Source organism: Tupaia chinensis, unplaced genomic scaffold, assembly GCF_000334495.1.
Source record: "Tupaia chinensis unplaced genomic scaffold, TupChi_1.0 Scaffold000146_1, whole genome shotgun sequence".
Taxonomy (NCBI): Eukaryota; Metazoa; Chordata; class Mammalia; order Scandentia; family Tupaiidae; genus Tupaia; species Tupaia belangeri.
In genome coordinates, this window is record NW_006159616.1 from 10,690,175 (window position 1) to 10,715,593 (window position 25,419).

Consider the following 25,419-nt stretch of genomic DNA (forward strand, 5'->3'; position numbering starts at 1 on the left):
CTTTAGCTGTCTAAGCCACTGAGACTATGGGGCCTTTTGCCATTGCTGCAAAGTCTGACCTATGGGAGCCTAAGCGAACCCAGAGAGGGGGACAGAGCAAGCGGTTTGGGGCGGAGTGGAGGGGACAAGAAGACAAGGTTTGTCAGAAAGGCAGTGTGGTCTCGGGTGAGAGATATCTGATGCAGAACTTAAAGAGAAGGGAGGTCAAAACATAGAGACAAGTTTTGCTCATGGTTTAGCTTCGCCCCAGGACCTCATCTTAATTGCCTACTGACCAAAGAAAGAGGTTTGCATGCAAACCTCTATCAGATGGCAGGTACTCTGAGCTAACTAGTAGATCTTTTTAGGGAAGTCCCGAGGATTTATGGAGAAACATTTCCAGAGCATCTGGGCTTAAAGGAATGTGTGGGCCAGTGTCCCCTGAGCAGTGTCAGTTAAGCATCTCGGCTGTGCATTTCCAGAGGACTCTAGTTTTCAATTCCAAGGTCACTCAGAAAATAAAGAAAACCAGACAGGAACAATATTTGACTTTATCAGCCTGACTCAGATCAGACAGTAGCTGAGAACTAGCTGGATCAGAAACAACTCAGGATCATATGGCTCGTTTTAATCCTGGGCGGTAGGAGAGAAAGGAGCTGCAGTTCTGGATAATGGGCCATGGGGCACCGGCAGAGAGGGTCATCCTCAGGCAGATCAGGGTTGCAATGCTCAGTGTGGACCAACCACATGGCCTTGGGCAACTTACTTAATCATCTGGCTTTGAGCTCAGTTGGAGACAGGAAACAGTGGCATTGGTCTTTCTGAGCCTCAGCTTTCTCAGCTGTAAACGGATTAAGAATACTCACTATGTAGGTTTCATTAGGCTCCACTACGCAGGAACTTCAGTTCCTTGGGGAAATAGTCTTTCCTCTCCTTTGCCCAGTCCGAGCACCACTCCCTCCTCCCCTCTAGCTCGTTTTTGTTGTTGTTGTTGTTTTTCCCATAGGGCTCATGCACTCACCGAAGACAGAGCGAGAGCGAGAGCGAGAAAGAGGAATCTTTCTTTAGGGGATGACCACCCTGCAATCCCTTCTCCGTTTCTTCTCTTGGGATTTTGGACAAGCACACACACCCAATGTGTGATTCCTTTTTTAATTCTACTCTCACAGATAGCCACTGAAATGTTCCCAGCAGTAAACACAGGCAGAAATGCCCACCCGATCCCATCCCCCGCCTCCACTCGCAGGCCTGTCCTTCAGACATCAGAAACAAGATTTGTGTACTTCGAGAACCTGCAGAGCGAGAAAGAGGAATCTTTCTTTAGGGGATGACCACCCTGCAATCCCTTCTCCGTTTCTTCTCTTGGGATTTTGGACAAGCACACACACCCAATGTGTTTTTTGATCTGCTGACTCACTCTCACAGATAGCCACTGAAATGTTCCCAGCAGTAAACACAGGCAGAAATGCCCACCCGATCCCATCCCCCGCCTCCACTCGCAGGCCTGTCCTTCAGACATCAGAAACAAGATTTGTGTACTTCGAGAACCTGCACCACGAAGGAGACAGCAACCTCTACCCTCTCCCTCGCCTCTCCCAGCATTGCCTAACTCATCAACCAAGGTCCCCACAGAGAACTGTGTGATGGTAGAACACACTCAGAGCCCCAGCAGGAAAGAAGGGTGGTCACAACTTCTTTATAAAATGGGTCATTGCATTCAAAATTCTCGTGGAGCAGGGGAAGTAAAAGCAGCCCATGTCGAGGGTGGTGAGCGCCCCGTGAAAACCATCCTCTATGTGATGCCAAGTCACGGGCACCCCCAGGTCCTCTAGCCTCTTCTTGTACAGCAGCGAATGGTCCCGGAAAAAGTCATGTTCACAGCTCACGATGCAAGCTTCTGGGTACTGAGACATTATGTTGTCTTCGATAAGCAGGGGTGAGTAAGTGCTATTCAGAATACTTCTTGTCTCCAGGTAAACATCTTCATTCAGGGGTGCATGGGCAACAGGTCGGTAGCTTTTCTTAAACCTCTCTGGGATGTTTTCTGGATCCAACCACTTTTTATACTTTGCCCAGACTTCAGCAGGCAAGTGGGCACCTTTCATGATGGCATTTTTCCAGGAAGGGCTGATATCCAGGAGACAACACACACAGTAGAAAACAAACTCACTAGAGAGCAGTGGGACATTCTGGTTCTGCTGACAGGAAGGGAGTTGGAAATCCAGGCTCTGGAGAACAGCATAGACCAGAATGTGAGCACGGATTCGGGGGAGATTCGGAGTGTTCATCAGTCTTTCACAAATCATCGCTGCTGCTGTCCCCCCTAGGCTGTCACCACAGACCACCACACGGTCTGGATCCACTCCATATGTATCCAGGGACCTCAGGAAATGGATGGTGGCCACTATGCAGTCTCTCTTGATCGTCGAAACCCCATGCATGGGTAACTGTCGGTACCTAAGAAGGAATCAAGGGACACAGTTTACACCCATCACTCCAGCAGAGTCAAAAATATCTGCACTGAGCATTGTTTGGCCCAAACTCCTTTCACTGGGCCAACCAGTGGCATAGTGATGAAGGCAGCTGAATCTCACATGGCTGACTACAGGGTTCAAGTCCAAGACCTGGCGGCTACAAGGACATGCAGGGCAAGTGTTCATACATGCCCAACAACCCAAAAGGAGAAATGGAGGGCAGGGTGTGGTGGTATGATCATCCCTCACAGAGTCAGTGCTTTCTTAGTTTCTTTCTCTTTCTCACTCTCTGGTGGACATGTGTCACAAATGAAGACCAAAATAAAAATAAAACCCTTCCATTTACATCCCTTTCTGACACCTGAGCAAATGAAGCTAAGCGTGAACTTGATGAGATGATAAAATGAGGCCTCCACACCTGGCATGGAGACTCAGCAGAGAGCGGTTGCCATTGCTGCTGCCTCAGTGTCCTGTTTGGGGACCAGCTGTGACCGCAGACAGCCACCTACTGGTCCACAACTTAGACAGCACCAGCGCTGGCTCCCTGTTTCTTAACCTATCTGATGAGCTTCCTGACTACAGCATCTCCTGGCTTTCTAGTTCATAAGCGACTGCAGGTCAGCTCGGGTTTGGAGTCTAATCAACCCTGCCATGCCCCCGGCCTTTGTGGAGGGGTCTTGTAGCCCATAGGCCAGCAAGATAACATGCAGGGGGTCTCCAAATGGCCACATCTGCTCCAGACTATGTTTTTTTTTTTTTTTTTTTTTGGAGAGGTTTTTGCTATAGGGCGCGTGCGCTAGCCAGACAGACAGAGAGAGACAGAGAGACAGAAAGTGAGAAATCACCCCCCAGGGGGGATGGTCACGCCGCAATCCCTTCTCCTCCATTCTCCTCTCGGGATCTTGGGCACACACACGCACGTGCCCTGTGTGGGTTTAAGCCACCGGGTCTGGGACTCAAACCACGGTTGGCTACATGGGAGTCCAGCGACATAGCCATTACGCTAACTGCTGATCTCTCCACTGATAATCACCTGATTCAAAATGGTAAAGCATGCAGTGCCCACGACTGGATCGAGATCTCCATCTCACTATTGAAATCATTTGGGAGCCGAGCACCGGAAGTAGAGTTTGTTCCAGTCTCTCTCGTCTTTATTTTCACCTCGTTATTTACATCTTCCTCAAGTGACTGAGCCACAAGAACTCTGGGCAGCAGAGTCCACCAAGGTGCTGGCAGTCGACATGTCTTATGGCATTCACACTTAAATGGAGCTACCTGGAAAGCCGAATTAGGAGGAAATGCCCTGCACGGTGACATCAGTGCAGCTGGGCAGGAGGCCCAGGGAGGGACCACCCCACGTCTCCCCCCGAATGCTGAGCCAAACCCTCTTTGAGGTGCCAGGTTGGGTGGGTGACGCTCAGAGACCAATGAGGAGAAAGAGCAGGTTTTATATTTTTCTCGCTTTCCTGGGTGGGTCTCAACCAGGGGGAACGTCCCTCTTGAGAACACCTGGGAACGGAGGTGGCAGCATTTGGGGTTGTCTTGGTGATGTGCAGGGCATCCGTGGCATTTAGCAGAGGGAGGTGCTCGATGGCCAGAATGCACAGGGCTGTCTTGCTCAACGAAGAGAGAAGAGCTTGTCCACCCAAGTGTTCCTAGAGTGAGACCCTGCTCTCAATTGTGTAACAAAGACCACTTCCCGTGCAGTTTCAAACAATAGGGAGCATGGAAGCACTATTTAAACATACTCAAGGGCCACACTCATGAGAAAGGAGATCCCAGTCCTCACCCTGCTCTGTCTCTCCAGCTCTCTTCTCTCTCACCTTGGCTCTCCTCCTCACTGGCCTCCCACAGTCTCCCTTTTCTGGTCTTCCTCCAACACCATCTGCTCCCCCATCTCTACTTCCCACTCCATCACGGCGAGTCAGAACCTGGCATCCTGGTGTCTCCCCCATTCTCCCCTTTACTTACCCAACAGCCAGAACCACTGAATCACTCTCCTTGCACAAACGAGTGAATATGGCATGGTGGGTTTCTAGAAAATAAAAGGGTTTTACATTCACTAGGAAGGCTATAGATTTCCTTTGCCGGCCGCCATCGCTGTCCTCCGCTGACTGGCACTCTGTCTAGGTTTTGCAAATGTTCTTCCAGAGGCCAAGCAGATTTCCTCTCAGCCCTCTCGCTGTTTCTCTGCCAAGGTGCTGCTAAACTCCCTTCTCTTAGAGACCCACCCCTGATGGATTCTACAATTCGGTAAAAATAGCTAAGAAGCTACTGCAGAGCACACGGGCTTAGGGTACAATCTCTGGATTCTGACAGACCTGAGTTCAGATCCTAGCTTTGCCTCTTTTTAGCTTGAACTAAAATAGTGCCCCACAAACCCCTTATCTTGTCTGTGTCTTGATTTTTCATTTGTAAAATGAAAGTAATAATATCTGCCTTATGTAGATATTAGAGGCTTCAATGAGATAATACACATACAGGGTTTCCACAGTGCCTGCCATGGTAAAAGTAATTTTAATAGATATTGGCTGTCACTATCATTCATCAAACAGCCCAAACTGAAACCACGGGTGTACGGAATCCCTTATTCTCAAAGCTACTAAGCAAGACCCTGGCATTCCGCAGCTGATAAAGCTCCACTTCAATCGATATTAATAAAGGTGTTTCTCCCCCTAGTTCATAGGGTGGAAATGAAGATATTAAAATGGTCTTAACTGGTAGTTTATTCTTTCATTAATTTTCTTCAAATCTTTGGTCTTACTGTTTGTACCAGACTTTGTCTCAGGCAAACCAAAATGACGTGTTTTAGTTATTTTCATGTAAAATATCTTTATATCGAACCAAATGGAGTTGCCAGTTACATAACGTGCTAAAAGCTACTGAATGCCACTTTAAAATGGTTAATTTTGGAGCCATCAGATGGCATAGTGGCTACATCACTGGACTCCCACATGGCCGACCACAGTTCAAGTCCCAGACCCCGATGGCTTCAAATTCACACCAGGCGTGTGTATGTGCATGTCCAAGATCCTGGGAAGAGAATGGAGGAGAAGGGATTGCAGCATGGCCACCCTCTGGGGGTGGGGGGGAGGGAATTTCTCACTTTCTCTCTGACTATCTCTGTCTCTCTACAGTGAGTGAACACACCCTAAGGCAAAAACCTCTATAAATAAATAAAATGGTTAATTTTTATGGCATGTGAATTGTAGCTCAATAAATATATACATCTCTTTATTTCCAGAAAGAGCAATACATTCCATATCTCTGGCACCTGAATGATCTAGCTGTCCTGGTGTTCACTGGTCATCATAGCGGATTTTTAAGTCTAGAGTAGACAACCATTCTGTTAAGTCGAACGTCAGCACCCCAAGAAAGTCCAAGGAAAAGCAAGGCTCTTACTCAAGCTCCCTATGACTCCTCCGCCACCATGGTAGAACACGATGCCAGGCCTGGGGGTACAGGTGGGTGCCTTGGGCCAGTACAGCTTCACAGGGATTGACCCAAAGCGAAGATCTGTGAACATCACATCTGGATCCTTTTTCAACGGTTTCAGGTCATGTATGAAACGGACAAACTGGCACATGGAACAGATTCTCAGTTTTTCAAAAATATAGCCCTGTTAAGAGAAGAAACGGGTTAGGAAGGGTTTCTCCACAGGCCATGTTATGGTTTGAATGGATCCTTCCAAAATTCATGTGTTGAAATTTGATCACTTTTGAACCCAGCTGGTGGTGTAGTGGTTACAGTGTTGGACTGCCACATGGTTGATTGCAGTTCAAGTCCCAGATCTGGTGACTCAAAACTCATGCCAGGCATGTGCATGCATGCCCAAAATCCTAAGAGGAGGATGGAGGAGAAAGGGCTGCTGTGTAGTTATACCCCCTGGGGAGTGATTTCTCGCTTTCTGTCTCTCTGTCTGTCTCTCCAGGAAGCACACATGCCCTATTGCAAAAATCTCTCCAAAAAAGAAATGTATAAAAGAAATTTGATTGGAGACCAGCAGTTAGTGTAATGTTTATGTTTCTAGATTCCCATGTAGTCAACTGCGGTTCAAGTCCTGGACCCGGTGGCTTAAACTCATGCTGGGCATGTGTGTGTGTGCCCAAGATCCCAAGAGGAGAATGGGAGAGAAGTGATTGCAGCTTGGCCATCCCCCCAAGGGGTGATTTCTTGCTTTCTGTCTCTCTGTCCTTCTGGTGGTGTCCCCCCCTCTATAGCAAAAACCTCTCCAAAAAAAAAAAAATTTCTTTGATTGCTCTGGTAATGGTGTTAAGAGGATAGAAACTTGGGAACAGAGGTGACATAGTAGTTGTGCTGCTGGACTCCCACGTAGTTGATCACATTTTGAGTCCCAGACCTAGCAGCTTAAAACTCACGCCAGGCACGTGTGTGTGTGTGCCCCAAATCCTGAGAGGAGAAGGGATTGCCATGTGGCCCTCCCACAGGGGGGTGATTTCTCACCTTTGTCTCTCTGTCTCTCTCTCTCTCTCTCTGGTAAGTGCACACTGCCTATAACAAAAATCCCTTTTAAAAAAAGAGGATAGAAACAATCCGGCTGTGGTATTGGGGGGGAGGGGGCTTGGAGGCAGTTAGGATTAGATTAGGTCATCAGGGTGGGGCCCCCATAACCAAATAATGATGGCTTTATGTGAAGAGGGAGAGAGGGGGCCAGGTGGTGGTATGATGATAACATAGCTGGGCCCACGGGGGCCTGAGTTCACATCCTGAGAGGAGCACAGAAGGCACATGGACACACCTATGACTCAGGCTGGCTAAGACTGGGGGTTATAGCCTGGGGACCCTGTTTGAGATCTCTCAATCTCTCTCTCTCTACTTTCTATGAAAAAGAGAAATATAATTAAAAAGAAGAAGGAAGAGGAGAAAGAGAGAGACAAGAGGGGCTGGCAGGCGGCGTGGTGGTTAAGGGTGCTGGACTCCCTCATGGCCAACCGTGGTTTGAGTCCCAGACCTGTCTTTTTCAGGGGAGGCCTCCCTGGGTCACCCCAGCCAAACGCATGTTGCTGACTGTATGGTGGCTAAGCACAAGCACACACACACACACACACACACACACTGTTTTTTGTTATAGAGTGTGTGACCTCATCAGAGAGAGAGACAGAGACAGAGAGAAGGAAAGTGAGAACTCACTCCTCAGAGGGCGATGGCCATCCCTTCTCCTCCATTCTCAACTTGAGATTTTGGACATGTATGCACATGTGCCCGGTGTATTTTCCAAGCCACTAGATCAAGGACTTGAAGCGCAGAATCAGCCATGTGGGATCCAACTGCCTTAACCACTGTGCCACCTGTTGATCCTAAGGTTTGCGTTTTTTAAAAAAATGTGAGTGGGGGCGGAATGTGAGGGCACAGGTGAAAGGAGACTGACCAGGAGTCAGCGATGTTAGGGCTGGCTGTGGGTACCTGGGGCTCCTTCATTATTATCCTTTGCCTTCTTTTGGCATTTGTCTAAAAAGTCTGCATAATAAAAGTAAACAAACATGGCCAGCAGTGGTGGTATAGTGCTTAAGGTGCTGGATCCCACATGGCTGACTTCATGGTTCTAGTCCCGGACCCAGTGGCTTGAAAATCATTCTGGGTACATGTGCGTGAGTGCCCAAAATCTTGAGAGGAGAATGGGGGCAGGAGGAATGATGTCTCATTTTCCCTCTCTCTCTGTGTCTGTTTCTCTCCAGCAAGCTCACGTACTCAATTGCAAAAATCTAAAAAAAAAAAAAAAAAAGTAGCCGAACATATAAAGCAGGCTCTCTGAGTACTCTCCTCTCCTGGTTCCTAAACCTTTACTGCGTGACAGCCAACTTGATCACTGGTGAAGCCTGTGGACCTTTGTCTTGGGCCATTTCTGAATACAAAACATACATGGAATTATAAAGGAAGGCGATTTTACTTAAACGTGGTTATCAAAATATTAAAGTAAATATATGATGTGATAATTTAGTCCTTCCTCATTCACCCATTGAGTAGCAAGATCCAGCTGTCAGTCAAAACTAGCCTCATTTCAAAGAAATGAGGGGACTAGCAGTTAGCATAATGGCTATGTGCCTGGACTCCCATGTAGCTGACCACAGTTCGAGTCCCAGACCCGGCAGCTTAAACTCATGCCAGGCGCATGTACGTGCCTGCCCAAGATCCTGAGAGGAGAATGGAGGAGAAGGGATTGCGGTGCCCGTGGCCATCCCCCCTGGGGGGTGATTTCTCTCTTTCAATCTCTCTTTGTCTTTCTGGCGAGCATTTGTGCCCTGTAGCAAAAACCTCTCCAAAAAAGAAAAAAAAAAAAAAAAAAGAAATGAGCAGAAGCGTGATTTTTCACACTGCTGTAAAAGATCTGTGATTCTTCTTAGTGACCAAGTCATAGTCCTGACAAGAGACACTGTGGTTTATTACTCTCTCCATAATGGTAGGGCATGTTACACTTCAATGCTAAGATTGTAGCAAACACAGGGTCAATTCCACCCTGTTCAAACTCCTGGGTCCCTTACATTCCATCACCCTGTGGGCTCAGTGCCCCCAGGGGTGGGAGCCTTGCCCACACCCCTGTCCTGCTTGCCGTATAGCACTTGTCACTCTGTGAAGCTCCTTTTGTACAGATTTTTTTTTTTTGCTTTGTTTTGTTTTGTTTTGTTTTTGCACGGGTACTCACCAGAGGGAGAGAGAAAGTGAGAAATAAACCCTCCTCCCCAGGGGGATATGGCCACACCACAATTCTTTCTTCTCTTGGGATCTTGGGCATGGACACACAGATGCCCAGTGTGTTTTTCAAACCATCAAGTCTGAAACTGGAACCACACAGGTGGCCATGTAGGATCCAATACCTTACCCCCCACACCACTGGCTAGCCCATATTTGTAGGGGTGTGTGTGTGTGTGTGTGTGTGTGTGTGTGTGTGTAAGTTTGTTATAGGGCATGTGCACTCGAGAGCAGAGAGACAGAAAGAGGAAAAGTGAGAAATCATACTCCCCCGAGGGGTGGTCATGCCCCAATCCCTTCTCCTCCATTCTCTCAGGATCTTGGGTGTGCATGCCCATGTACTCAGCATTTTTTTTTTTTTTTGAGCCAGTGGGTCCAGGACTCTAACCACAGAGTCGACTATGTGAGAGTCCAGTGCCATAACCATGCCACAAGCTGACCCCATATTTGCAGCTTTAAAAAAATGTATTATTATTTTTTAATTTGCGCTCACCAGAGAGAGAGACAGAGGGAAAGTGAGAAAGCCAGCTGCCAGGTCCAGGATTTGAACCATGGTTGGCATATGGGAATCCAGTGCCCTAACCATCATGCCACTTGCTGACTCCATATTTGCAGCTTTTTTACTTTTGTGTTTGCTAGCTCATTGGCCATGTCCCCACCCCTCTGGCATGACACTATGCAGTCCCTGCAGGCAGACCCCGTCCAGGACTTTCTCTTGCCCATCATTGAACCTGACGTCTAACACTAGTGCATGACACGGGCAACTGCATGACACGGGCAGCTGCATGACACGTCTTTGCAGAAAAACATCAGCTCAGCGCACGGTCGCAATGGCTAATATTGATGGGGGCTCACTCTGGGTCAGGCATTGTATGACACCCTTGCCATGGCTTAGCCCGGAATCCCCACAACACCAACAAGTAGGGGCTATTATATTTTTCCTTCTGCAGATGAAAAACTGAGTCACTGTATGTGGCAACCCAGGCTATAGATAGCCCATGAGAGTCAAAGCCAGAAAAACCATGGGGCCTAATCACTGCATCTTATAAAAACAGATCCCAGAGCTGAAAAGTTTATGACCCCTGGACACTTCTTCAGCAAAGGTTTCACCTTAAAAGAGGCACCTGCAATTGCTTTCTGTTATATAAGAAATTAAAGCAAAATATTTTCTATTGGTACATGCAGTAATATTGGCAACATATCGGCAATACCCGCCTGATTCTCACCATGATCGATTTACATGTAATTTTTTTGGAGAGATTTTTGCTATAGAGTGTGTGTGCTCACCAGAGAGACAGAGAAAGAGACAGAGAGACAGAAAGCAAGAAATCACACCTCAGGGGGAATGGCCACACTGCAATCCCTTCTCCTCCAGTCACCTCTTGGGATTTTGGGCACACACACACACGCACCTGGCGTGAGTTTTAAGCCACCGGGTCTGGGACTCTAACTGCAGTTGACTACATGAGAGTCCAGCAATGTAACCATTATGCCATCTGCTGGTCCCGATTTACATATATTTTAATAAATTACACGCACCAGGGACAAAAGCAGACTCAGGCCATGTTCTACAAGCAATTTTCTCTTGCTAAAAAATAACGAAATCTATTTTTAGGTTTGCTTGTCTGTGCTTGTTTACCACTTAGCTACCTGTTCTTTTGTGTTTTACTGGTGCTAACTAGCAGGTAGGTGGTACACTGGGCCCAAGACCTAGGAGAACTCATTTCTGTCTTCATACAGTGGTGGGTTCTGTGTAGAAAGACAGACAGAAGATAGGGCAGGGCTTCTTACTTAACTGAGAAAATGAAACATTCTTCAAATTTTTGGATAGTAGCCTACTCCAGCTTCAGAAACACCAGAAGAAGCTGAGAATCACCCAATAGCAATGATCGGGGTTTGAGAATGTGCCCTGAATTCACTCAGGAGCTTCCGGCATGTGACTTTCCCAACTCCCTTCTTAACTCTCACCCAGAGGAGACAAAGCACAAAACTCACCCATGTCTCGATGAGCTGGAACAGGCAATGGAGGACCCTCAGTCTCATGGGGTGGCTGACAGCTGCAGGAATGGCCACAGTCAAAATATTATTGCAAATCACCCACAGTCCGACTCCCATTGAGAACACCCCGGCTGCCAGGAGGAGCAGCAGGAGCAGGGGCAGGAACAGAAGCAGGATCACCATCCTGTTTCTAAATCAAAGGAGTCCGAGTGGAACCCCGTCATAATGTTGGCCATTTAAGACATGGCCTAAGGTCAGGAGGCCTCTTTCAGCTGCCCTCATTAGCCCAGTGAGTCACAGATTCAGGTGAGATATGAAAGGGCCCATGCAAGAAGAGGGCCTTGGGCAAGCCATCAGGTTACCATGGACACCATGATTGTCCCCACCTGCCCTTGGACCACACCCTAACCCTGTACTTCAACTCTGGACACACTTTTTACTCCTTTGCCTGCTGAGGAGGCCCCAGGGCCTTTGCACTTGCTGTTCTTTGTGCAACATTTCCCCTAGACATCAGGTGGGACTGGGCTCCATCCTTCCCCTCCTGTGGGTCTCTGCTTAAATGTCAACTTCTCAGCGAGGCCGCTTCTGGCCATCTTATTTAAAATTGTAACTCCCCATCAGCATTCCGGTGTCCACACACCACCCCACATACCGCTCACCTGAGTTAACGCGCACCTCGCTGCTTGTTCCTTATCTGTAAAAAATAACCTCTATGAGCACAGGAATTTTTGTTATGTATTGTTTTATCCCCAAGGCTGAATCAGGGTTTGGAACTTTGTCAGTGCCCTGCAAATGTTTATCAGATGAAGAAATGAACAAACAGCCACCTCCTTTGGAAAGCAGGAGAAATTGAGCTTTCTTGCTTTTCCAGGTTGGGACAGGGGTGGATGTCATTGTTTGCAATCTTCCCTAACAGCAAGACCTTACATCAGCCACAGCAATGATAATGCCTGCCATGTCCCCGCCTCCCACGCTGGCAGTGGAGCAGTGGTTTTCAAACAGAGGAGATTTTACACCCCAGGAGCTGTCTGGGGTGTCAGTAAATGTCCTACAAAGCACAGGTCAGTCCCACAGCAAACAGTTATCCAGCTCATCATTCCAAGGTTGAGAAACCCTGAGTTACGCCTGGGTTTGATGCTGGCTCTGCCAAATGCTGACATGTTGATCGTGAGAAAGTTACGCATGCTCTCTAAGTCTGTTTCCAAATGTGTAGGATGAGGATAATAATAACAGTACCCACCCACCATGGGGTTGTTGGGTGTGTCGAAGGCACCAGTGCATGGGCTCAGTCATAGTGGGGTCAGGTTGTGAGGCAGGGGTTGCTGCTGCTGTAGCCATATAGGCAAGCCTCAGGTTTGGATCCCAGTTCTACCAGAACACGCAAGGTGCACTTGTCACCCTGACCCACTGGAGGGCTGGAGTGAGGGTTGTAGCAGGTGAGACCCTGTCAAGGGTACCTGCCTGCCTGCCTGTATCTCTGTATAAATAAACTAATTAATTAATTAATTTTTAAAAAACAAGGCCCTTGTTTACACGAAGCACTAGCAAGAGTCCAGCTCTTGGAAACACTGGGCAGGTATCAGGGAGCAAGGCTAAGCCGTTTCTCCACATTCTCCACTCCCCTTCAATTCCCTCATGGGCACACAGAAGGTGTGCTAGCCCTTGCTGCAGCTGGTGGGGCACCTGGTCCCTTCTGTCCACTGCGATGTGGAGTGTCACATGCTCTCCTCCTCTGGAAGAGAAGGACTCCTGTGGGTTGAGCCTCACTGAGGCAGACCCAGGATCCCTTGGAGGTGTGCCACGGATAGGCCTGGCCAGGAGCATCTGTGTGAGCCGCCACAAGATCAAGCTCTGTAGGCTTTTAATATAAAGCTGCCAAGACGAGGCTTGTCTAAAAGGCTAACCTGCTGTGTCCCCTGCTTCCTGCTCTGGCAGTGGAATGGTGGTTTTCAAACAGGCAAGACTGATTGATATTGCTATGAAGGCAGCCCAGAGACTTTGAAGGAAGTCTGCAACATCAAGGTCTAACTTCAGTTGAATTCTGCATAACACTTTCTTATGTCTTTTTGCTTTTATTTTTTCTGTATGCAGTACAGAGCTCTGTCCCAGTCAAGATGCCAGTTCAGACACTCGAGCTATGCAATCCCACCATGGTTGGAAAGGAACAACGCAGTGAAAAGAGCACAGACCACAAGTCAGACTCCTGGGAACCCTTGCCACTTCTGCCCTCAGACTGGCGCAAGGACGGAAGCATTCACTCCCCCACTCTCTGCTTTCAGTTTCTTTATCTGTAAAATGAAGCCAAGGTCCTTGCTCTGTGCCTGGTGCCGTGCCAACCCTTTTGCACGTGTTCACATGTTTAGTTCTCCCCCCAACCCTTTAGGCAGACCCTATTCTCATACCCATTTTAGGGGTGAGCAAACTGAGCCTCATCTGATCAAGCAGCTTCCCAGGTTTAGAAAAAGCCTAAGTGGAAATGACCTCACATCCAAGCAAGTCTTCTCTTGTGCTCCTTATTTTGCGTAATGCCAGAATTTCAAGTAATAAAGAAAATCATCATCTCTGAAAACATACACTGTTGACGTGCCTGCCACTCAGGTCCTAGGAGAGCTTGACTGGGTAGGAACTCCAGCTCAGGGCACACAGGCACACGGGTCACAGACCTGCATGGGACTAAGGTTGGTCTTATGACAATGGATTGATTCTTTATTGATTTTTAAAACATTCTTCTGAAAAATTACCCAAGTAATAGATGTTCATTTTTTTGAAATCTTACTCATAATCAAAAATGCACACAGAGAGGCCAGCAAATGGTGTGGTGGTTAAGGATGCTGGACTCTCACATGGCTGACCGCAGTTCAAGTCCTGGGCCTAGTAGCTTGATTTCTCACTTTCTCTCTTTCTCTCCCTCTCTTGCTCTACCCTTCTCTAGTCAAATTAAAATAAATAAATAAATAAAGTTAAATAAAATAATTTATTTTTAAAAAAATGAAAATGCACATAGAAGAACAGCAAGTGACATAGTGGTTAAGACACTGGATCCTATATGATCTACCTCGTGGTTCAAGTCCTGGACCCAGTGGCTTGAAAAACATGCCAGTCATGCATGCATACATGCCAGTCATGCATGCATACATGCCCCAAATTCTGTGAGGATAATGCAGGAGAGAGATTCCAGTGTGGCCGTCCCCCAGAGGGTGATTTCTCACTTTCCCTCTCGCTGTCTTTTTCTGTCTCTCTCCACCAAGTGAACATACCCCATGGCCAAATCCTTAAATAAAGAGAGAGAGAGAGGGAGAGAGAAAGAGAGAGAAAAGGTATATAGACATGACATGCATGAGAGGTAAGGGTACCCTTGACAAGGTTTGACCAAGCCATGATCTCCCTTGCCCTGTTGGTCTGGGTCTTGGGTACACATTGCAGGCCCAGTATGATTTCAAATCAGCCTGTGGATCCAAACCCACCGCAACCATGTGGCCTCCAGGGCTGCAGTTCACTTTGCTACCGACTATTCCATCAGGCTGGGCCAAACTGTTCATTTGTGTATCACAGCCCTGAAGCTTAAGCTGCAGGGTCCCTCACCTGCAGTATAAAGCTCTTTCGAGCATTTAAATCCTGCTTTTTGTGTGTTTGGGCTATTCATAGTACAATGTTCACCTTTACAGAATCTGTAATTTGCTGTAATGTCTTTCCTCACTCTAAATATAAATTCAATTTTGAACCTAAATTATATTCATAATTTTATATTCTTTGTCAAGTCATTGCAATTTTTTTGCTCATTGTTTTCCTTTTAACTTATTTTTTTATGTATTGACGTTTATAATTTTTTTAAGAGAGATTTCTTGCTATAGGGCATGTGTGCTCCCTGGAGAGACAGAGACAGAAAGTGAGAAATCACCCCCCCAAGAGGGGATAGCTACACCACAATCCATTCTCCTCCATTCTCTTCTCGGGATCAGGATCTAAAGCATGCATGTACAGGCACCTGGCATGAGTTTTAAATTGCCCGGTCCAGGACTTGAACTGTGGTTGACTACTTGGGAGTCAAGCAATGTAATCATTACACCATCTGCTGGTCCCAATGTTTATACTTTTTATACAACAAAATCTGTCTTTTATGGTGTTTACTTTTGTAACATGCTCAGAAAAACCCTTCTATAGTACATAAAACTGTGGGGCACTGATTTTGAAAATGAAGGTCTTTCTTGCTGAGATAGAAATACCTGAATTTCACTCAAGAAATGGAAAATGTGGCCAACTTTGCAGTTCAAGTCCTGGATCTGATAGTGTGATACACACACTGGGCATGTGTGGGTGCATAACCAAAATCCTGAGAGGAAAGTGGAGAAGGGATTGGGGCATAGCCAGCTCCTCTGGGAGTGATTTCATACTTTCCTCTTCTCTGTGTCTCTCCAGTGAGTATGCATACCCTTGTAGCAAAAAATGGAAAAGAAAAAGAAAAAGAAAGAAAGACAGAAAGAAAGAAAAAAAGAAAGGAAAGAAAAAGAAAGACAGAAAGAAAAAGAAAGAAAAAAGAAAGAAGAAAGAAAGAAAGAAAGGCTGGCTACTAAGTATAAGATCAATATACAAAAGTCAATTTTTATTTTTTATTTCTACCTCAAAAACCTAGATCATAATACAATTTTTTTTGAGAGAGAGATTTTTGCTATAGGGTTCCTGAGCTTGCCAGAGAGAGACAGAAAGTGAGAAATTACCCCCTGAGGGGGGTGGCCATTTTGTAATCCCTTCTCCTCCATTCTCCCCTTGGGATTTTGGGCACACATGCACACATGCTCAGTGTGAGTTTTAGGCTGCCAGATCCAAGACTCGAACTGCGGTTGACTATGTGAGAGTCCAGTAACCTAATCATTATGCCATCTGCTGGTCCCAGGTAGTAATACAATTTTTAAGGGAGATTTTTTGCTATAGGGTGTGTGCACTCACCATAGAGACAAAGAGAGACAAACAGACAGAAAGTGAGAAATCGCCCCCCGGGGGGGGGGATGGCCATGCCTCAATCCCTTCTTCTCTAGTCTCCTCTCTGAACCTTGGGCATGCACGCACATGTGCCTGGGTCTGGGACTCCAACCATGATTGACTATGTGGGAGTCCAGCAACGTAACCATTACGCTATCAGCTAGTCCCAATAATACAATTTTTAAAAAGACGCCAGAGATTAGTAATACCAGGTGCTGGGAATGAAGAAAGTATTTGACTACAAAAGGACAACACAAGGGAATTTTTAAGGAAGATGGAACTAGTCTATATCTCAATTGTGTTGCTTATACATCTGTATGCATTTGTCAAAATGTGTAGAATTATACAATAAAACAAGCAAATTTTACTGTACATACATAGAAAAGAAGGATTAAAATAACTGAAAAGATACCATTTCTAATATCATTTTAAATATAATAAATCTATTTTTAAATGTGTGAGATGTCTATACTGAAAACTATAAAACTTTGAGAGAACTTAAAGAACACAAAAATACTAAGAAAAATACCGTTTTTTGTGTGTTGCCTTTTAGTTTTGCTATAGCATAGGTGCACTTGCCAGAAAGAGACAGAGAGAGAGAGGAAAAGTGAGAAATCACCCCCCAGGGGATAGCCATGCCGCAATCTTTAATCCTCTATTTTCTTCTTGGGATTTTGGACATTGCCGTGTATGTTTTTTTTTTTTTTTTTTTCTTTTGAGAGGTTTTCGCTATAGGGCGCATGCGCTTGCCAGACAGACAGAGAGAGACATAGAGACAGAAAGCGAGAAATCACCCCCCAGGGGGGATGGTCACGCCGCAATCCCTTCTCCTCTCAGGATCTTGGGCACGCACACGCGCCCAGTGTGAGTTCTAAGCCACCAGGTCCAGGACGCAAACCGCAGTCGACTACGTGGGAATCCAGCGACATAGCCATTACGCTAACTGCCGGTTCCCGCCGTGTACGTTTTTCAAGTCACTGGGCATGGAAATTGAACTTCTGAGTCGGTCATGTTGGATCCAGCCACCTTCACCTCCTCACCACCTAACCCTGAGAATACCATTTTTGATACTGGAACACTCCTTAGTAAAAAATGTCAATTCTCCCCAAATGAATCTTTCAATTTGATTCATTCCAAGTCAAAACCTTAGCTGATCTTTTTTTTTTTTTAAGAAATTGACAGATTGATTTTTAAATTTGCAAGGATGTGCAAAGAACCAAGAAGACTAACTCTTCCATATAAAATTATTAGAAAGCTACTGTAATTAAATAGTGTGGTATCAGTGGAAGAACAGACCAATGAAACAGAGTGAAGGATCTAGAAACTGATTCCCCCACAGACTGTCACTTGATTTGTGACACAGACGGCACTGCAATACAGAGAAGAAGGCATAATCTTGTCCCTATTACACAATGTACACAAATACATTTCAGATGGGTTGCAGGATCAGAATGTGATAGATGACACAATGATATTTATAGATAAAAATATGAGAGCAGGTCACTTGGTGGCATGGCGGTTAAGTTAGCTGGATCTCACATGCACAGTTGGAGTCCCAGATCCAAAGTTTGAGAAACACACTGGGCACGTGTGTATGTATGCCCAAAACCCCCAGAGGAGAATGAAAATATGATTGTGGTATGGCCATCCCCCCGGGAGTTGATTTCTAGCTCTCTCTCTCTCTCTCTTCCTTCTCTCTCTCTCTCTTCTCTCTCTCTCCCTGGTGAGTGCACACACTCTATAGAAAATTTAAAAAGAAAAGTTCCACCTTGGAGTAGGCAACAATTTCTTAGAGGAAACTAAAAGCAGTTGTGATAAATGGAGGGGAAATGACAAACTAGATCACCTTAAGACTAAAAACTTTTGTTCGTCCAAAGATGGGTCATTGGAGAAGTCATGATGTGTTTTTCTGATTTTCTATGCTAAAATATGTCATGACTTCTCCAACAATCCAATACCATTAAAAGAAGAAAAAGGCTGTGTCAGCCCTGTGGCCTAGTGGGTAAGGAAGCTGGATTCGACCTACATGGACAACCATGCAGTTCTAATCACAGACCCAGTGGCTTGAAAAACACATTAAGTGTATGTGAAGACATGCCCCAAATCCTCACAGAGTGGAAAAATGGAGGAAAGGGGATTGTGGTGTGACCATGTCCTTTTCAGATATACAAGCACGGAGCCATAAGAGTCTAGCCAAGGCCTGTTTGTTGGTCTTATAAGTCATGAACTGTCAAAGCATAGGATGACTCCTCCATTCTCTTCTTTTATCCTCCTCCTTTTCTTTTACTTTCTTCTCATTTCCCCCCTCCCTTTTTTTTTTCTTTGAAAAAGATTTTGCAAGGGGGTGCATGTGCTTGCTAGAGAGACAGAGACAGAAAAACAGCAAGAAATCACCCTCTGGAGGTGGGGGTGGTGGCCATAATGCAATCCCTTTTCCTCCATTCTCCTCTCAAGATTTTGGGCATGTATGCACACACACCCCATTTTTCCTTTTGAATGTTGGACTTTGGGATCTGTCTTCAGACTCCTTCTCTTCTCTTACTGAACACTCTCTAAACCCATCATTGTAAGCACTGAGCTTACAGGTTTTGGACTCAGTCCTATTACCTTCTTGGCATGCCCTTTTCTGTACATTTCTTTCCTAGGTTTCCACACCTCAGCATATTGCACTGTCATCATCTGCCAGACTCCAGAAGTTGTCTTCCTGGTCCTGCAACCTCTGCACCAAAGCCACTCCCGGGGCATTAGATTTCTATAGCATTTCTTTTCCCAGCACAATTACCATGCATAACAGTCGAGACAAAGATATTACCCCATACACATCATTACTAGCAAATAGCTTTTCATTTATTTGTCACTTAAGCATACCTTTTTGCCAGAGACCTGCTCTAGCTGGAGTGGGCTGACTTGACGGAGGCGACGCAGGCAAGAAGAAATCAGACAGAGACCTCTGCTCTTTAGCATGTTCTCAGTCGACTACAGTCAGAGCAAGCTCAAGACTGCAGCCTCTGTAGCTAAGAGACATATATATTTCTTGAGGGATGTTTACAAGGGTAGGAGGGGCGAGAAGGAGGTAAAAGATTTTACTCTAAAAAATAGGATATTCAAAACATGGAAACAATAATCATAAAACATGATGTACTGTTCTTGTTTGATCAGGTGTAAGCAGTCACAGTCCTCAGGGTGGGGGAGTCCATTTTCCCAGTACATTTTCTTCTTAGATCTTGATTGCTGGGTAGAGCCTTTTGAATGAGGGAGTTTTCAGCAAGCTTGGTAACTTCAGCCCCAGGTCGAGGTGACAGCGGATTGTGGTTACAAAGGCCTAGATAGAAATCTTATTTGACTAAGTAAAGACATGGTTAATATATACTAAAGTGGAATATCTATATTGCTTCTGGGGTAATTTACAGCTAAGAGGGCGAGCCTATTGTCCACATGGGAAAGGAATGTGGTCTTGTGAGCAGCTTAATGACTGACCTAAAAGTTATTGTGTTCATGTAACCCTGAGAGGGACTTCAGCATTCTTTATTAATATTTTCCAGGCAGGTGGGGTAAGTTTCATGAAATAATTCCTGTTCACTGCCACCTTAGGGGTCCACATTCTCTTAGGACTATTAATTGGTTTTACTGTAAAAATTACGGTAAGACTGGGGGCATTATTTTACCCTTACAAGGTATCAGGGTACCGTATGACAGTAAAGCCCATGGCAGGGAGATTGAAAGCACAAACCAGTACAACAAACACAATTGAGCTCATAGCTGTCGCCTTGCCTGCAGCTCTTCTCAGTCAAGCCTTGCTTAGACATGAGAGACAGCTCTTTATGTTCTGCCTGTGTTGGCTGCATGGCCTCCACCACCTTTTTTTCTATTTCTTCTTCTATTCCCTGCCCCTTCCCTCCATTACCCACCCCCCTATGACCCCCATCTTTATTATCTCTAGTATCTGTCATTGCCCTCCTTGCTACTATACCTTGCAAATTTTCTGGTTCTGTCATAGAGTGCAGATAATCGGTATATATTGAATGGGGACATACGAAGTCTATCTTTCATAGTCTGATTTGCTTCACTTAGCATTAAGTCTTCCATATTCGTCCCCTTGTATCAAATGTCAGGGTTTCATTTTTTTAATGGCTGAATGGTATTCCATAGAGTACATATGCCACATTTTTTTTCAATCCAATCATCTGTTTTTGGACATTTGGGTTGATTCCATGTCCTAGTGATTATAAATAATGCTGCAATAAACATGAACATACAAGTGTTTTTCCAACTGAGGTCTTTTCTATTCTTTGGGTAAATGCCTAAAAATGGAGTTACTGGGTTGTATGGTAGTTCTATTTGTAGGTTTCTAAGGAATCTCCATATTGTTCTCCAAAGTGGTCGTACTAATTTACATTCCCACCAATAGTGTAGGAAAGTTCCCTTTTCACCAAAGCCTTGCCATTATTTATCATTATTTATCCTTTTAATCATTATTTATCCTTTTAATTTTAGCCATTCTGACTGGGGTTAAGTGATATCTTATTGTGGTTTTTATTTGCATTTCCATTATGATAAGAGATGTGGAACATGTTTTCATATGCTTTTGGGCTGTTTATATGTCTTCTTTGGAAAATTGTCTGTTCAGCTCCTTTCCCCATTTTTTAATTGGATTGATTCTTTTTTGTGGGTAAGTTGCTTGAGTTCCCTGTATATTCTGGTTATCAGTCCTTTATCTGAGGTATGGTTTGCAAATATATTATCCCACTCTGAGAATTGTCTTCTAACTCTAATTATTATTCTTTTGGCTGTTCAGAAGCTTCCCAGCCCAATATAGTCCTGTTTGTCTATTTTTGGGACTATTAGCCTATGCTTTGGAGGTCTTCTTTAAGAAGTCTTTGCCACAGAAATGTTTTATTGCCTATTGATGATAATGTGTATTGCATCCTCAACTGGACTGGTTTGAGGTATATTTCCTGTTGTTGGGTAAATTCCCTTTACAAGTCAAATGATGTATAGTGATCAGAAGTTTAAAAAAAAGAAGGATTAAAACAATAATAATAAAAAAAATTATAAAAAGAAGTCTTTGCCTACTCCAAGGTCTCCAAGAGTTTTTCCTGTGTTTTCCACTAGTATTTTTATAGTTTGAGGTTTTATGTTTAGATCCTCAATCCATTTTGAGTTAATTTTTGTTAGTGGTGAGAGATAAGGATCTAGTTTCATTCTTCTGCAGGTGAATATCCAGTTCTCCTAGAACCATTTGCTGAAGAGATTTTCTTTTCCCCACTGTATTGTCTTGTGCCCAGCTATGTGTTGTGGGGTTAATTTGAGGATTCTCAGTTCTGTTTCATTGGTCTACCAATATCTCAAAAACCATGGTAGTAGTTTTTGTGCCAATACCATGCTGTTTTAATTATCATGTCTTTGTAATACATTTTGAGCTTGGGAAGTAAGATGTCTCCTACTTTATTCCCCTTGCACAGTATTCCTTTGGCAATACAAAGCCTTTTATGTTTCCAGACAAATTTTATGATTTTTTTTCTGTAACTGTGAGGAATATCACTGGTGGTTTGATTGGGATTGCATTGAATTTGTAGATTAATTTGGGTAGGATTGTCATCTTGATTATATTAATTCTTCCAATTCAAGAACATGGGATGTTTTTCCACTTTTTTGTATCATTTTAAATTTCTTTTTCTAGTATTTTCATAGTTTTCCTTATTGAGATCTTTGACATCTTTGGTAAGGTCTATTCCTAGATATCTTATTGCTTTTGTGATTATTGTAAATAGGATTTCTTTCTTCAATTATGTCTCAATTTGTCCATTGTTAGTGTTTAAAAATACTGTAGATTTTAGTATGTGGATTTTGTGTCCTGCCACTTTACTATATTCGTTTATCACTTCCAGCAGTTTTTTCATGGATTCTTTTGGATTTTCTACGTATAGCATCATATTATCTGCAAATAGAGATAATGTCACTTCTTTTCCTATTTGGATGTCTTTTATTTGACTCTCTTGTCTAATTGCATTGGCTAGAACTTCCAGTACTATTTTAAAAAGGAGTGGAGAAAGTGGGCAGCCTTGTTTTGTTCCAGTTTTTAGTGGAAAGACTTTCAGCTTTTCCCCATTCAGTATGTTAGCCATGGATTTTTTATAGACAGCTTTTATTGTTTTAAGAAATGTCCCTTCTATGCTGACTTTGCTGAGAGTCTAAATCATGAAGTGATGTTGTATTTTATTGAATGTTTTTTCTGCATCAATTGATATGATCATATGACTTTTATTGTTCATTTTGTTAATGTGATTGTGATGTATTCCATTTATTGTTTTGCATATGTCGAACCATCCTTGCATCCCTGGAATAAATCCTACTTGGTCATGGTGTATAATCTTTTTTTTTTTTTTTTTTTTGGAGAGATTTTTGCTATAGAGCATGTGCACTTGCCAGAAAGACAGAAAGAGACAGAAAGTGAAAAATACCACCACCACCACCACCACCACCACCCCCGCCCCAGGGGGAATGGCCATGCTGCAATCCCTTCTCTTCCATTCTCCTCTCAGGATCTTGAGCATGCACACACACATGCCTAGTGTGAGTTTAAGCCACTAGGTCTGGGACTCACACCCCAATCCATTACATGGGAGTCCAGCGACATAGCCATTACACCATCTGGTGGTCCTGGTGTATAATCTTTTTAACATGTTGTAGAATACCATTTGCTAGTATCTTGTTGAGAATTTTTGCATTTGTATTCATTAAGGTTATGGACCTGAAGTCTTCTTTTTTTGTCATGTCCTTGCATGGTTTTGGAATTAAGATGGCAGAGGCTTCATAGAATGAATTCAGGAGGATTTCTTCCTTTTGGAAATAGTTTAAGGAGAATTGGGGCTAGTTATTCTTTAAAAGTTTTGTAGAATTCAGAAGTAAAGTCATCGGGACCTGGGCGCTTCCTTGTTTGAAGACTATCTATTACTGACTCAATCTCATTGCTTGTTATGGGTCTATTTATACTTTCTCTTTCTTCCTGGTTCAATCTTGCTAAGTTATACATGTCCAGAAACTTGTCCATCTCATCTAGATTTCTTGTTTGTTGGTATATAGTCACATAGCGTACTCTCTGATGATATTATGTATTTCTTTTATATCCATCATAATAACACTTGTTTCGTTGTTGATTTGATTTATCTGGTTTCTTTCTCTGTTCTTGATTAATCTAGCTAATGGTGTGTCAATTTTATCTTCTCAAAAAAAAACCAGCTTTGATTTTATTTTCTATATAGTTCTTTTATTCTCTATTTCATTTATTTCTGCTCGAATCTTTATTATTTCTATTCTCCTGGAATTTGGGGGGGGGGTGTTGTTGTTTTTCCAGTTCCTTGAGTCATGTCATTAGGTTTTTTATTTGCCACCTCTCTTCTTTTTTCTAGTGGGCACGAATTACTATGAACTTCCCTCTTATGACTGCTTTTGCTGTGACGCATAGGTTTTAAACACTTGTTTGTTCATTATCATTGGTTTCTATGAACCTTTTGATTTCAGTATTAATTTCTTCTATAGTCATAAAGTCATTTAGGAGTAGACTGTTTAGTTTCCATGTGTTTGTGAATTTTTGAGGACTCTTTCTGTAGTTTATTTCAGGTTGGGTTCCATCATGGTCAGAAAAGATGCTAGGTATAGTTTTTATATCTTTGAATTTGTAAAGGCTTGTTTCATGCCCTATCATGTAGTCAATCTTGAAAATGTTTCATGTGGGAGTGAGAAAAATGTATATTTTGTAGTAGCTGGATGAAATACTCTATATGTGTCTGTCAAGTCCATTTCATCTATGGTGTCATTAAGATCTTGTATCTCTTTATTTTTGTTTAGATGATCTGTCCAGAGGGGTGCTCGAGATACCCTGTAATTATTGTGTTGCAGTCCATCTTTCTTTTGAGATCTAACAGTCTCTCTTTGATGTATTTAGGTGTTCCAGTGTAGGGTGCATAGATATTTACAAGTGTCATATCTTCTTGGTGAACAAGTCCTTTAGTAATATATAATGCCTTTCTTTATCTCTTCTTACACCTTTCATCCTAAAGTCTATTTCACTTGATATCACTATTGCTACTCCAGCCTTTATTTGTTTATTTTATTTATTTTTTATTTTTGGTTTTCATTTGCATGGAATATCTTTTTCTGGCGCTCACTTTCCGTCTATGTATGTCCTTATCAATGAGGTATGTTTCTTGTAAGCAGCATATAGATGGCTTCTGCTTTTGTATCCATTCAGTCACTATGTGTCTTTTAATGAGAGAATTTAATCCATTAATATCAAAGCTATTATTGATATTTTCGAATTTATCCCTGTCATTTTGTTAGCCATATCCTCACTTGTTTTTTTGTTCTCCTATTTCTGTTTGTATCTCTTTAGTTATCCTGATACAACACTCCCCACAGTCCTTCCTGTAGAGCTGATCTATTAATGATAAATTCATTCAGTTTTTTGTTTATCTAAGAATACTTTATTTGCCCTTCTCATATGAGGGACAATCTTTCTGGATATAGTATTCTTGCTTGAAATTGTTTTCCTTTTTATCTTTGAACATATCTTCTCATTCCTTCTTTGCCTGCATTGTTTCAGTTGGGAGTTCTGACATTAGCCTAATAGGATAGCCTTTATAAGTAACTTGTCATTTCTCCCTCGCTATTTTTAGAATACTGTTTTTGTCTTTAATTTTTATCAATCTGGCTATCTTCCCAGAAGAAGAAGATCTTTTTGTGTTGATTCTATTTGTGATTCTTTTTATTTTGTGGGTCTGAATTTCTCCATGTTTCTCTATATTTGGAAAATTTTCAGATAGTGTTTCATGAAAGAGGTTTTCTATGCCTTTAGCAGATTCTTTACCTTCTGGAATACCCATTATATGGATATTTGAGTGTTTCATGGTGTCTAGAATTTCCCATGTGTTGTCCTCATTTTTTTTTTTGGTTGTTTTTTTCCTTCTTTGTGGTGATTTGGCCCATGCTGGAGACTTTGTCTTTGAAGTCAGAAATTCTTTCTTCTGTATGGTTCAATCTGCTGTTAATGCTTTCTAAGGAGATTTTAATTTCTTGTATTGTATTTTTCATTTCTAGAAGTTCTGTTTGATTCTTTTTTAGGGTGTCTTTTTCTTTATGAAATTCCTCTCTCATGTCCTGGAATTATTTTCTCATTTCCTGAAAATGTTGTCTGTTTTCTCTTGCATTTCATTGAGTTTTGTCACTACGAATATTTGGAATTTATTTTCTAACATTTCTGTGTATTCCTTGGTGCTATCCACTG

At 43.4% G+C, this 25,419-nt stretch overlaps 1 protein-coding gene across 2 annotated transcripts; it reads right to left on the bottom strand.

Annotated features, from left to right (window-relative positions):
* Window positions 1-1,664: 1,664 nt before the first annotated feature.
* AADACL3 (arylacetamide deacetylase like 3) lies at window positions 1,665-19,050 on the bottom strand. 2 transcript variants are annotated; one of them, XM_006145282.1, is made up of 6 exons: window positions 19,005-19,050; window positions 11,819-11,853; window positions 11,157-11,218; window positions 5,856-6,072; window positions 4,425-4,488; window positions 1,665-2,436 (listed from the first exon to the last, which is right to left on the bottom strand). In XM_006145282.1, the coding sequence occupies exons 3-6, from the start codon at window positions 11,202-11,204 to the stop codon at window positions 1,665-1,667; spliced, it is 1,101 nt and encodes a 366-aa protein (XP_006145344.1). In that variant the 5' UTR covers window positions 11,205-11,218; window positions 11,819-11,853; window positions 19,005-19,050. The 2 variants fall into 2 exon arrangements, with proteins under 2 accessions (XP_006145344.1, XP_006145343.1); XM_006145281.1 differs by lacking the exons at window positions 11,819-11,853; window positions 19,005-19,050 and having other exon boundaries at window positions 11,157-11,481.
* Window positions 19,051-25,419: the final 6,369 nt, after the last annotated feature.

Coding starts and splice junctions, on each gene's coding strand:
- AADACL3 (XM_006145281.1), bottom strand. CDS start 11,342: ATGGTGATCCTGCTTCTGTTCCTGCCCCTGCTCCTGCTGCTCCTCCTG. Junction 6,073..11,156: donor TCCAGCTCATCGAGACATGG/GTGAGTTTTGTG, acceptor TTCTCTTAACAG/GGCTATATTTTTGAAAAACT. Junction 2,437..4,424: donor TCAGTGGTTCTGGCTGTTGG/GTAAGTAAAGGG, acceptor ATTCCTTCTTAG/GTACCGACAGTTACCCATGC.